Consider the following 13,607-nt stretch of genomic DNA (forward strand, 5'->3'; position numbering starts at 1 on the left):
ATATTGTTCCAGTTATTTTTCTGATCCTTAAAAACAGAATCATCAGAAAAGATAGAAAATGACATTATAATAGATAAAATGCAAGGCAAGAGAGATATTAACATAACATGTTAAAATTTTTTCTAAAAAGTAACTCACCGAAGTTTCCTTCCTTTGCTGGCTTTCCTATCTACTTTCTTGTGGATTTTGCTTCGTAACTTCTGGATTGCAAGCCACTGCCTAGGAAATTCACAAGCTATGTTATGCATCATGACTAAGGGAAATAGTTACACATAATGACAAACTGGAATTTTTCCCACTAACAACCCTGCAGAAAGAAATCATCAACCTACATCAAGTTCCTCAAGATAATCTGGGGCCAAATCGACTTAATCAATTGAAGAGGATTTGTGCAATGGTGAAAAAACAAATGGCAGCTGGGAAATTCTACAGCAAATTTGGTTAACAATGCTCCTTAGTATTTGGAATTGCTGTGACAAGCACTAAATCTACCAGTCTGTAGAAAAACCCATCAAACTGAGTACAGCTGCTTGGGTTTGCTTCTAATGTTTTAGCTGTGCAGCAAATTCTATTACTAATATTGCAAATGCTGTGTGGTTTAAACATATGAATTCTTTACATCTAATTTAGCCTCTGTTAATATCCAACTGCTTTTTCTTGTGCTTTCCAATATTTGCTAATTTTAAAATAATTATCCACTACTGATACCAGTTTTACAGTCATTTTATTTATATTTTATTTAATCTGTCATATTTCAGAATGTGTTGCTATAAGGTAAGGGCTCTCCTCCCCCCCTTCAATGTCACATCAGTACCACTGTCACACCTAAAAAAGGTAACAGTAATTCTTCACTATCACATAGTTGGTCAGTCTTCAAATTTCCTGATTGTCTCAATTTTGCAGTTGGTTTGTTTGAGTCAAGATCCAAACAAGATTCACATATTCTAGTCATTTTAGATTAAAAGAAATTAATTTTTGAAATAAAAGATACTGAGCTAAGAAAATCTTCATAAATTGCTCCTATGAACAAATGTGAAAAATGAACAAGAGGGAGAAACAGTAGCAGCCGGTCATCTTACCTGATTTATACAATGAAAACGCAACATCAGAAAAAAATCTATGGAAATCCAATTACCCTAATCTTAATATAATCTTAATTACCATAATCTATTTTATTGTAAAGTGAGATAAATGTACAATATAATCACCACTTAAATACAATTTGCTCTATCACATTAAATTTATAGCAAACACATTAAATTTATAGAGAGCTCTCTATAACATTCCAGAGAGACACAAAATACCAACAACATCCTATCCTAAAATTCAAATAATGTTTTACTCAAATAAAATTATTTCGTCAACACAAATTTTTCATCGCATTCTCCAAATGCTTCTCTGCACAGAATCCCATTCTGGCATTTGCAGCTTTTATTTCCTTTCATGCTTTTGCAAATTATGGCTCGTGGCTATTTAAATGTACACTATTCATTAGGTAGTACTCTAAATGCCCTTTTTATTTTCTAACCACAGGATGAAGCATACACACAAGAGCCTACCTTTGCTACTTTACATTCTACCCTGACATCTGGGTAATGCTTCCACGTTCCATTTCTAATTGTGCTGCAGCTTTTACAGAAGGGGTGGAGGTCTAAATTAGGGCAGACTCTGACAAAGCAGACCTGACTATGTGCGGGAACCTGTTGTGCACAGTGCCACATCAGACAGCTGAGAGCACACATTTGGGGCTGCTTTTCACCCTCTGGTCAGAGATGGATACAGACACAATCACAACCCAAACAAGAGAGCACAGAGCATAAGAAGGATTTTGAAAAACAAATCCCGGCACAATGCACATATAAGTGTTTTACAATCTCTTATTCGAACTGCACTTAAGGCAATACAGGATAAACAATTAGTGTTTCCATCACTTTGTCTTTCTAGCTCTTATAACCTTACTCAACTTTTATAATGTTAGGGCCAATCACTGCTTTGGAAGGAGAATCAAAGGGAGAAACTATGACATCGACCGCTTACAGATACGAAGCCTCGTCTAAATTACCTTCCCATGGCCACCTGATCATTGGGATCCAATGAGCTGGTCTTCCGTTCTATGAGTTCTCGAAGTAGCTATGGGAAAAAGGAAAGCAGCTGATTTATTTATTCTCTCCCAGCACCAATTAACTTTAAAAAGGCACAGTAGGAATTCTGAATGGCATAGCAACATCTCTAAAATTACAATCAATAAGGAACAACCCAGTGACAAGAGCATGACTGAATTCCCATTAACCCCTTCATATTTATATATCTTTAAAAAGGTGGCTACAGCAATAGCTGAGAATAGAAGTCCATTTGGAAGACTTATTGTACTGCAGTTCATTTCAAATGGATCAATGAATCTGCAACATCCCCTTCATTGTTTTTATGATTAGTTTTGTCCACCTCATCGATATCAATGGAGAATCTTTAAAAGGTCAGGTGGGAAGGGCTGTGTGGCAAAAGGGAAGATGCATCAGCCTCTCACCAATAGGATAATGGTACGTGGTTAACTTCTGACCTATAACCTCCAGCAGTCAGGAAGGTCTTCCTCAGGCAAAAGCCTTTATTATATACAATTAAAAATGTGGACTTCATTTTCTTGCTTTCCACAGCCAGTACTCTACCCTGCTGACTATTAAGTGATTTAACCTTATCACTGACACATTCACGGGCAGAATAATTTTCAGGGGAAACCTAAAGAGAGACATGTGTGTGTACTGCAAATACAAGACAGAACCAGTCTCGCATCCCGTATCATTAACTCCACGGGTACTCGAACCTACTCCCCTCCTAATCCTGCGCAGTCCACTGCATGCAACCAAAATCTAAATCTGTATCTTTCACACGGACTTAAGCATTTGCATTGGATCTTAAAGTCCTATGTGAAGAGAAGCGGTAGATTTAAAAGTTAAACCAAAGGAGGAAAATTTTAAATTACAGTAGTAAGACTGTATATCATCTCTCCTATATAAGTGCTATATGTATGCAGGGAAACAGCAACAGAGATTGAAATTCCAAAAATCTTCTGATGAAAATCTAAGGGGAGACACCAAAATAAACTAGTTTCCACTAATCATCTGTCAATAATACTGGTTTGACCTTAGATTGACCTTAAAACTTGTTTCTTTACAAAAATAAGTAATTGTTTTGTAGGTAAGACATGGTAGCAATACAGATATTTCACCGAGTTAAATAGCTGAAGTCTGTGGGAGGATTGAGAAGGAATATAATTCCTGTGAAAGTAGTTCATGCTCTCATTTTCTTTTCTTTTTTTAATATTTTATTTATTTATTTTTAGAGAGAGGGGGAGGGAAGGAGAAAGAGAGGGAGAGAAATATCAGTGTGTGGTTGCCTCTCGTGTGTCCCCTACTGGGGACCTGGCCTGCAACCCAGGCATGTGCCCTGACTAGGAATCGAACCGGCGACCCTCTGCTTCACAGGCCTGTGCTCTATCCACTGAACTACACCAGCCAGGGCCATGCTCTCATTTTCATTTGTTTAATAAGTAGGCACTGGAAGAAGTAAAACAAATTTATAAAAATATTAATTTCCATATAAGATGAATCCTTATTGCAAAAGGGAAAAGGATATCTTAATTGCAATTAAAAAACCGCCTGTGATGTTTTTTCATTTGCTTTTTTGGGACATTATTGCTACAGCAATTCTGTTTTAAAATGCAGGGACCAGAGGCCACTGCTTTATTATCACTAGAAAACAGCAAGCTATTTCTCTACCCTGTTTATCTGATTGATTCCCAACATCTTTCTGGCAGCCAATCTATCAGTTTATCTCTCCTACTTCATCACAGTCACTTCTGGCAGCTAAATACAAGATCCAAATCCAGTGTTACACAGACAGACGACACAGTAAACCTATGTAACACTGCTACTCTGTACCCAGCTGCCCTGAAGGCTAAGCAAAAATGGGCTTCTGGTCCCTAGTCAATATGCTGTCAAAAGCAAGGTTGGAAGGGAGAAGGGGGAGAGGTAAGTAATAAAAGAATTTTTTTTAGATAAAGAAGAAGAAAAAGAACAGAAGGAAAAAAGTGAAAAGGAAGAAAAATAATGGAATGCCCGCATCTCACAGCCCTTACCTCGTTCCAGCCACTTAAGAGATTACAACAACTGTTCCTGGTTTTCCTAATTGTCTCTGATCCCTTGCGGCTGGGGCTGCCATGGCCACTGGGAGCAAGTGCTCATGGAAGGCTGCCCCAGCACAAAAGGGGAGATCCTCTGGAAGAAAGCCCCATATGCCCTTCCCAGAGGCTGAGAATTGGAGTCACACAACTGCAGTGGATCCATTACACGTGCAGTGGCCTCTGTCATTCAGACACCAGGTTTCCTTTCCGGTGCTCCATGTACCTGACACATTCTGGGTTGCATTTCCACTACCCAAGTGCCTTGCACAGCTATTCTTAGTCATTCGTGATTAGGAAGATGGCTTTCTTGGTCTATCTGGCTAAGTCTACTTTATTCAGTCCAGTGTTTGAGAAGATCCTGCTGTGTGCAAAGTGGGAATAAAAAGCAGCAAGAAAATACAAGTAAACTATTCCCATGGCTATTCCTATTTCCCATTGCTACCACTATCACTGGGTTTAAATTTAATCAGGAAAACTGCTTTCAAAAAAGTTGCAGAAAGAAATGAGGCTTGTGCGTTCAATTTTTATAGCTGAACTTGAGGAACAAAGTTTCCATTAAAATTCACATTTTGGTTACAGTTATTGGAGCTATTAATTTTGACAATGATGACACAATATTTGTAATTTTCCATGTGACTCAGAAAATGGAGAGATGTATGAAATATTTTTGTTCTAGCCTGTTACAACTCCTCCAGAGAGACAACTCAGATAAGCTTGATTGTTTCTCTAGTTCTAGGGGAAAACCATGGATATAGTTAGGTTTGCAGGTCAGAAACCTATTTAACCCATAACAACATACGTGAGGCACTGCACTGCTAGTACTACGTAGCATCTAATCAGCATTTCTAATACTTTGCCTACAAAAAAAGAGCATGCCTGAATCAGTTAAAAACCGCAGATTGAACAATTAGTTTATCTCTTCTCCCTTCCCTTCTCCAGCCCTCTAAAAGACAGGAGAGGAATAAAATAAATGTATTAACCCACAAGAAAGATTAGAACTAATGAGAGCAGATTTTCATAAATTTTTCAAAGACAGGAGATGGAGGAGTAAAAGGAAGTTATCACTCAAGTGCCCAGAGGGAACAAAGGTGAGGGTGGAGCTAATCAGAGTCACAGAAGCCCTGGGAGGATGGGCTCTAGGCGTGGCAGTTACCCTGAAAGGTGGAGTTGGGAGGGCGAACCACACTGGGCCTTCTCCATTACCCCACAAGGCCAAGTGGCTAACTTCCTCTTATTACCTGCTTTTATCGGGGTGGGGGGAGGAAGTTTTATTCTCTGGAAAAACGCTCCAGACTGAGAAACACAAGGCACAGAAGGCAGGGGTGAGGTACCAGGGAAAGGCACTACGATAATCCCTGGGGCCTTCCGCCTCCCTCCCAGACCCGTACGCAGAATGCCAGGACCTATATACAAACCTACCCATAAAACTGCCAGCCAGGAAAGCAGAGAAGTCTCTTCCCGAGAAACTGCAAGTCTGACCCCTGTTCACTCCAGAAAAGGAAATTTCCAAGTTCTGATATTTGAGAATATTCTAAACAAAAGAGGTGAGTTCACAGCACAATTATAAAGGAGCCAAAAAGCTATGGTCAGTTTTCAGAGACACTTTTTAATACCTTCCTCTTAAATATGAAGAGACAGTTAAGGGTCACCAGCACCTGAGGAAAGCTTCAGACAGAAACCAAAACAAATAGGAAAAAAAAAAAAAGGAACTCAAGAAAGTAATGTGGGGTCAGGGGTGAGGAGCGGTGGCCAAAAGAATCCTTGGATGGAAGGAAGGAAGGAAGGAAAAACTAACAACACCCTCAGAGAAGTGAATGAAGATACACTTTTATAAGAACAGAATACTGAGAAAAAAATGAAACAAATTAAACACAGAAAAATTTAAATTTCAATAGAAGAGCTAAAAGATAAATGTACAGAAGCATTTCGGATTTAAAACACAAAGGCAAAAAGATAACATCCCCATGCTTATTTGTGAGAGAAGAAAAAACCAGGAAGGCAATCCAGAATGTCAAGCACCTGAATAAGGAAGGCTGGGAGACCATTGTTTAAAAAATAATGAAAATTTCCCAGAATTGAAGGACAGGAATGAGCCCACAAAGTTCTAGTACAATGAATGAAAAAAGATTTTCCCAAGACACATCATCATGAAATGTGGAACACTAGAAGCAGAGAGAGGATCCTAAATGATTAGAGAAAAAATAGGTCACAGATAAAGAGGGTGACCGTGTGTCCTAGTTTACCCCAGAGTCCCGGCTTCAGCCTGCTGTCCTCGTATCCTTTCAGGCAAGCACCTCAAGTGTCCCAGTTTTCACAATAAATTGTACAGTCACCCTACCTATTAAGGAATGAAAATCTAAATGAGATTAGACATTTCAATAGCAATAGCAGATAGCATAGGACAGCTGAGCAATGCCTTCAAAATTTTGAGGAAAATGACTTTCAACCTCAAATTCCATACACAGCCAAAGTGTTAGCCAAGTATGAGTTACATAAAGACATTTCACACATGCAAGGACTCAACAATTTACTTTCCACACACTCTTTCACAGGAAGATGTGCTTCAGTAAAATGAGAGCTTACAGCAAGAAAGAGAAAGAATGAGACGTTAAGGAACAGGTCTAACTCAGGAAAGAAGCTAAGGCAAGCCCCACGACTACAGATGGCAGTGGCCCAGGGAGCAGCCGTTGCAGCAAGGAACCAAGTCCAGAGAACTCCAGGAGGAAGGTCTCCAGGGGAAAAGTGATAGGTTATTTTAAACACTCAAGGCATTTTGAGTAAGGGGGGGGAAATACCAAGAGATAGAAAACTAAGCAAATCATTTAAAAACAGGCAGTGTTAGCTCTAGGAAAAAACAAGTTTGGAAGGAAATGTAATCACGATATACTACTTGTGAACAATGTTTATAGTCCTAACAGTGTAAACACTGACTGTTTTCACAAAACTGTGACTGGGGAGGGGGACAGGAGAGGCAGAGCCTTATTACCAAAAGCCAAGAAATCATTTGATAAAGACTAAAATTGATGAATCAACAGTAGTATACATTATTTTAAAACATGAAAGAAATTAGGAAAAAGCCTAAAAAAGTTTTTACCTTCCGGGACTCCTTAGCACTGTAGTATTGTACAATTAATATTTCTGAGGCAATAGAAAACCCAAGAAGAAGAATTTGTCAGTATTAACTTAATAATTCCCAGAGAAAAAGAGTATGGATGTTTCTGAAAAGTCTCCCCAGTCTGCAAATACACACTGAGAAATTTACAATTCCTACAGCGGGGGAAAAGGGCAAGAGGATTGAGGAAATAACTAACTAGAACCCTCAGGAATATTTTTTGTTTTCTAAACATGGCAATACACTGGAAATAATACCAATGACATTTATTTTGATTTGCTGCAGATAATGCCAAATGATCATTGACAGCTCTGAGATAAAATTCACTTACCACACAAGTTACCCACCAGAAATGTATATAATTTAGTGTTTTTTAAATTAAATTCTAAGCTGTGCAGTCATCACCACATTAAATTTTTGCACTTTTCCATCCCCACCCCATCCCTGTTAGCTGTCATTCCCAGTGAACTCAGCACACACCCCACAGCCCTGGGGAACCACTGATCTCTCTTCATGACACGCCCATTATGAACATTTCATATAAATGGGATCACGCAACATATGGCCGTTTGGGACTGGGTTTGCTCACTTAACATGTTTTCAAGGCTCATCCATGTTGTAGCATGTGTCAGTACTTCACTCCTTTTCATGGCTGAATAAGATTCTATGGTGTGGACACACCGCACTTTGTTTAATCACTCATCAGTTGAGGAACACTCTGGTTGTTTCCACTTCATGGCTGTCGTGAATAATGCTGCTTTGGGCGCTCATTACAATTTTTTGTGTAAGCACATGCTTTCATTTCTCTTAGGAATGTATCTAGGAGTGGAATTCCTAGGTCATGTAGTTCCTCTATGTTTACAATTTTGAGAAACCGCTGCACTGTTTTCCAAAGTAACTACAAGACTTTACATTCCCAGCAGCATTTGGGAGGTCCAAGTTCTCCCCATCCTTGCCAGTACTTGCAATTACCTGACTCTCTGATGTGAGTCATCCTAGTGGGTGTAAAGTATTATCTCATCTTCTTACGGTTTTGACTTGCGTTTCCCTGAAGGCTAATGAGGCTGAACACCTTTCTGTGCTCACTAGCCATTTGTGTATTTTCTTTAAAGGAATGTCTGTTCAGATGATTCTTTACCTAGGTTGTCACTTTATTATTGAGTTGTAAGAGTAGCTTATATATTCCAGATTCCAGTCCCTTATCAACCTCCATTCCGTGAGGTGTCTTTTCAGTTTCTTGATGGCACTGTTTGCGGTAGAAAGCTTTTAATTTTGATGTAGTCCAGTTTTTTTCATTGGTCATTTGTGCTTTTGATGTTCTAAGAAACTATTGCCTCGCCCAGGTTCATAAAGATTTATTCCTGTTTCTTTCTAAGAGTTTTATAGTTTTAGCTTTTATATTTAGACCTGTAACCCACTTCGAGTTAACCTCTGTGTATGGTATAAGATAGGGGTCCAAGCTCCTTCTTTTGCATGTGGATATCCAGTCGCACCACTTGCTGACAGACTATTCTGTGAATTGTTTTGACACTATTGTCTAAAAGCCAAGTGATTCTTACAGCATTTGGTTTTATGGACACACAGTCCCTCGTTTTCTGAATTTGTGACCCACAGTTATTGATTCCTACCTATCGGGCTTCCATGGCTCATCGCCACAGATGCTTGAGATGGAAAAATGCTTAAGGCAAACCCTCTGTTTGACTTAATGTAGCCTTGCTGAGTCAACATTTTTCAAACTCCCTCCCCAATTCACAGAGAGTACATGCAAGAAGTGAAGTAAAGTCCTCTTGCATGTGATTCTGTCCCTTTGTCACCACGAGACAACAAAAAGCAGACTCACAAGGCTTGGGTTTACTCTTCCCGCAGCTTCTCTATTTCCCCCAAGAATTCTCACTGAAAGCACATCCGTTTCTGCTCTGCCTCCTGCTTTATCACCATTTTTCTTTTTTGTTCTTGGCTCACCAGTCTTTCAGATTATCCCCAAAAGGAGTCACATGCAATTTCTATATACTTTATTTGAAGTATACAAAAAAATAAGTCTACATATACTAAAATTTCAAATAGCCAGGAAGGAATGACTATACATGTCTACAGTATAAAATTGCCACAAAATAACCCCATTCCCTATGGGTAACTTTTTTCTGTTTCCTCTCCATATTGCCTACTCATTCCTCAACCGACTCTGCACCGCCATAATATTTCTGCCCCTTGTTCCACTGAAAACTACTCATGCCAAGAACTGAAGGTCTCCACACCTAATGACATCTGTCATGACTCATCTTACAGGCTTCTTGAAGCAGCCAGGGACACCGGACACTCTCCCCTGCCTAAAACACTCTGTCCCTGGAATCTTCGAGGTACCTCTTTGATTTTACTCCATATGCAGCCAGCTCTTCTGCCCACGCAGTAAACGTTAACATTCCTCAAGGGTCAGTTCCAAGCTTTCTTTTCTCCTCATTCCATATGCTTTCCCCAAGAATTTCATTCTGTCCTTGAGACTTAATGACCTAAGTGTTATCACTGGAATTCCTTTTTCCTTATGCTCAATATCTAATCTATCCCCAAGTCTTTTATATGTGATCCACTAATTCATGAATCTGTACATTTTTCTCTATGTCCACTGCCTCCACCTAGTACAGGCTATTATTTTCTCCATTCATGCCATAAATACTCATTGAGTACACTAGGAAAACAAGAAGAATAAAACAGACATGGTCTCACCTGTATTAGTATAATTTTCTTAGTAAAATGTGCTCTTGCCCTTCCTCCATTTTGCTTCCCCCTTTATAGTCAAAGTAATATTTTCAAAATGCAAATGTGCCAGAAGATAAAAATTCCTATTACAGCCTAAAGGCCCAACACAGTCTGACCCCTTACCTGCCTCTCCAGCCTAGCCTTCCACTGCCACACTCCAGTCCCACCCGCATTTTCTCTGTACCTGAAAAGCTCCCGGGCTCACTCCCACCACAGACGGAGCCGTTTTCCTCACACGCACTGCGTGGAACATGCGTCTCTAACCACTCACCTGCTCACACCCCACTCCTTCTCTACTCATTTGATAAATCTCAGCTCACTCATCTCTTCCTCAGGGAAACCTTACTTACATGTGCCCCTCTACATACATACACCCTATGTTTTAGTTGTACTTAATTTACATCTTATTAGTGAATTACCTGATAATTGTGTACTTCTTTTGCTGGCTTACTGTTTGCTTCACAGAGAGCAGACAGTGTATCTAACTGTGCTCATCATTCTATTCTCTGCACTGGCCCACTGAAGGAGCTCAATAAAAATGTACACAGAGGGAAAAAATTATTTCAGGGAAAAAAGATTTGTCATTATTTTATCACACACACAGTCCTTGACATTGTTTTTTAAACAAAAGGAATTATATGACCTGGCTGGTGTAGCTCAGTGGATTGAGCACAGGCCTGCGAACCAGAGGATCGTGGTTCGGTTCCCAGTCAGGGCACATGCCTGGGTTGCAGGCCGGTTCCCTGCAGGCCAACTCCCAGCAGGGGACACACCAAAGGCAACCATACATTGATGTTTCTCTCCCTCTCTCCTTTCCCTTCTAAAGATAAATAAATAAAATCTTTAAAAAAAAAAAAGGAATTATATGATACCCTGACTCTAATCCAGGGAACAACTATCCACCTAAGCAACTGGGGAGCCTGCTTGTTTTTGTCATTACCATTACTAGTAATTCCTCCTCCCCAAACAACAGTCTAACACTTTGTACACAGGGCCTAGAGAACTGGGCGGTTTGTTTCATGTGGGTGAAAATGACTTTTTTTTTCTTAACCATGCCAAAAATACCTGAATTTAAAAAATGAAAACAAAAACTATTTAATCCAAATGAAAGAAAATACGTTAAAACAGTTCTTGTTCTTTTACTGTTAAAATAATGTAGATCTATCCTCCCCCTTGGGGGTCATTTCCCAAAGGAAAAAAGTTGTTTTTTCTCAGGGAAAGAAGAGAAAGAACAGATCGTCCGTACTTCCTCTAACCACACCCCAATACCCTGGTCCTTTCTGCAGTATCTTTGAGTTGGTCCCTTTACTGTGGGAAAGGTGTCTTGACATTTCTGTAATAATGATCTGCATGAATTTCAATACAGCATCTTCTGTTTAAATATATTTTATCTGCCCTGGCTGGTGTAGCTCAGTGGACTGAGTGCAGGCTGAGAACCAAATGATTGCCAGTTCAATTCCCAGTCAGGGCACATGCCTGGGTTGCAGGCCACGTACTCAGTAAGTGGCGTGCGAGAGGCAACCACAAATTGATGTTTCTCTCCCTCTTTCTCTCTCCCCTCCCCTCTCTCTAAAAAATAAATTAGAACATTTAAAAATAAATAAATAAATAGACAGATAGAAATATATTTTATCTATGAAATAGGTGTACCAAATCCCAACTGAGGTTTCCATCTCCCATTTCCTAAGATCGAATGCTTCTAGATATGAGTTTTCAATTACATGCATGTATGTGCTGCACTGTTCAACCTAACTGTGAATATCTGCCAGTGAGTCAGAATAACGCCTTTGGCTCTGGAGTCTGACACAGCTGGGTTTTTGAATCCAGCTATGCCCCTTACTAGCTGCGTAATTTGGGACAAGTTTTTTCACCTATTTGAGACTCAGTTTTCTCATCCAGAAAGTGGTAATAATTGTGCCTCATAAAGTTGATTTGGGATTTTAAAAGATTGTAAAGTAAAGCATTTAGCAAAGTATAAACATTATATTAATAGAAATATTGTCAACATCAGATAATACTCATAATCCTATACCCATTTAGGACAAGAAAAAGATCCAACACCTTCCATAGTAAATCTCCACAGTTGCTAACAGTGAACATGTACAACAATTCAATTTCTTTTCTACTGATTTTCAGTAGTAGATAATAAATAAGATATGAAATGAAGGAAAAGCAGAATGAAAGAAAAATATAAAAAGCATAGAAAATTCACAAAAATAGTTAAGTCGACACTTGACAAGTATGCTATTATTTGCAGAACTTTTCCAAACTAGACCAATGATCTTCATTATCAACTTATTCTAGTACCACTATTCCCTTCAATGACCTGCTACTCCCTCACCATATTCTGATCACAGTTCCCTCAACCTAGAGGCCCCCTAACCTCAATCTCCTCCTCTCTCAAACCTACCTACTGAAGACCTAGAACAAATGTCATGCCCTCCTCACAGCATTCTTGAATTCTCCCAAACTGTTATTCATTTCCCTCTCTTCTAAACTCTTTAATATACCCTCACCAAGCCTTCTGGCTGTTTATGTTTATGTCATCTCTTTTGCCTGGCTGTAAGCTTCTTGAGAGCAGAGTATAGTCTGACTCAAATTCCTGCCTCCTACAGAACTCTGCATACTGCCTTGCACAGTGTGATTATTTAATAGTATTTCTACAATCAAAGAGTTAAGTAGCAACCAGTCTTATAGATTTTGTGACCAAGGATGGAAAGTATCAACTTCTGCAATGGCAAGTACAATATTTACAAGAAAAATAATATAGCGAAGAATGGAAGGAAATCAGGATGGGTGAATAAAATCCAAGTATATCTTAATAGTGAAGTTACAAATAACTTACCTTTGGTTACTAAAATAAGAAAATGCAGAGCTAGAGGCTACCACTAAAAAGCCAGTCTCACTGCCTCACTGCCCTTAGTCTTTAAGGATTTGATTAGTTTTTCCGCTGTCTGATTCAGCCTCCCCTCCGAAGCTAGAGCTAAGGCCTGCAGTTTGGAAGGGATAATAAATTTATTCACTGAATAAAGTAACACTGTTTTTTCAGTATAAGTTCTAAAATATTTCAAAGGCCATAATATTTCACTAGGGTTGGCCATTTGGATTAAAATTTATCAGTCAAAACAGAAAACTTTCGCATCAGACCCCTTATATTCCATTAGGCATGACATGCAGTGTCTCCCAATATCTAATTATTAACTAGAAGTACAAGTAAATCACTATCAGTATCAGGATTTGATGTGTGAAGACAGTAAGAACTGGGTAAAGCAAATGCTAAAGAAGTTCTTTTTGCCAATTTGCTTTTTCCTACAAATAAATGAACTTTACAAAGACAAAGTGACCATTAAGCCATTATTCCCAATCCATACCAAAAGTAACAATGCACATGAAGTGCTATTTTTAGAATTTCCAACAGTCCCCATTCCCAGTGTTCTGTCCCCTAGTCACCAGGCAGATGTCCTGGTGTGCATCTTTTTTCCTTCTTCTATTGATAAAGGTAGAGAGAGGGGTTATACATTCTTTGGGACACCAGCTGAAGCAAAACTATTTCAGGCATTCTTT

At 39.1% G+C, this 13,607-nt stretch overlaps 1 protein-coding gene across 2 annotated transcripts in view; it reads right to left on the reverse strand.

Moving 5' to 3' along the window:
* The window catches only part of AATF (apoptosis antagonizing transcription factor), a 103,625-nt gene that overhangs the window by 30,905 nt on the left and 59,113 nt on the right, over window positions 1–13,607 (reverse strand). For both annotated transcript variants that reach the window (XM_037069818.1, XM_037069819.1), the window contains exons 9-10: window positions 2,063–2,130; window positions 139–219 (exon numbers count right to left, since the gene is read on the reverse strand). In XM_037069818.1, the coding sequence (XP_036925713.1) occupies window positions 139–219; window positions 2,063–2,130 (149 nt within the window). The remainder of the gene's footprint in view (window positions 1–138; window positions 220–2,062; window positions 2,131–13,607) is intronic.

This window comes from Sturnira hondurensis, unplaced genomic scaffold, assembly GCF_014824575.4.
Source record: "Sturnira hondurensis isolate 20B ecotype Veracruz unplaced genomic scaffold, ASM1482457v3 Scaffold0018728, whole genome shotgun sequence".
In the NCBI taxonomy this organism is placed as follows: Eukaryota; Metazoa; Chordata; class Mammalia; order Chiroptera; family Phyllostomidae; genus Sturnira; species Sturnira hondurensis.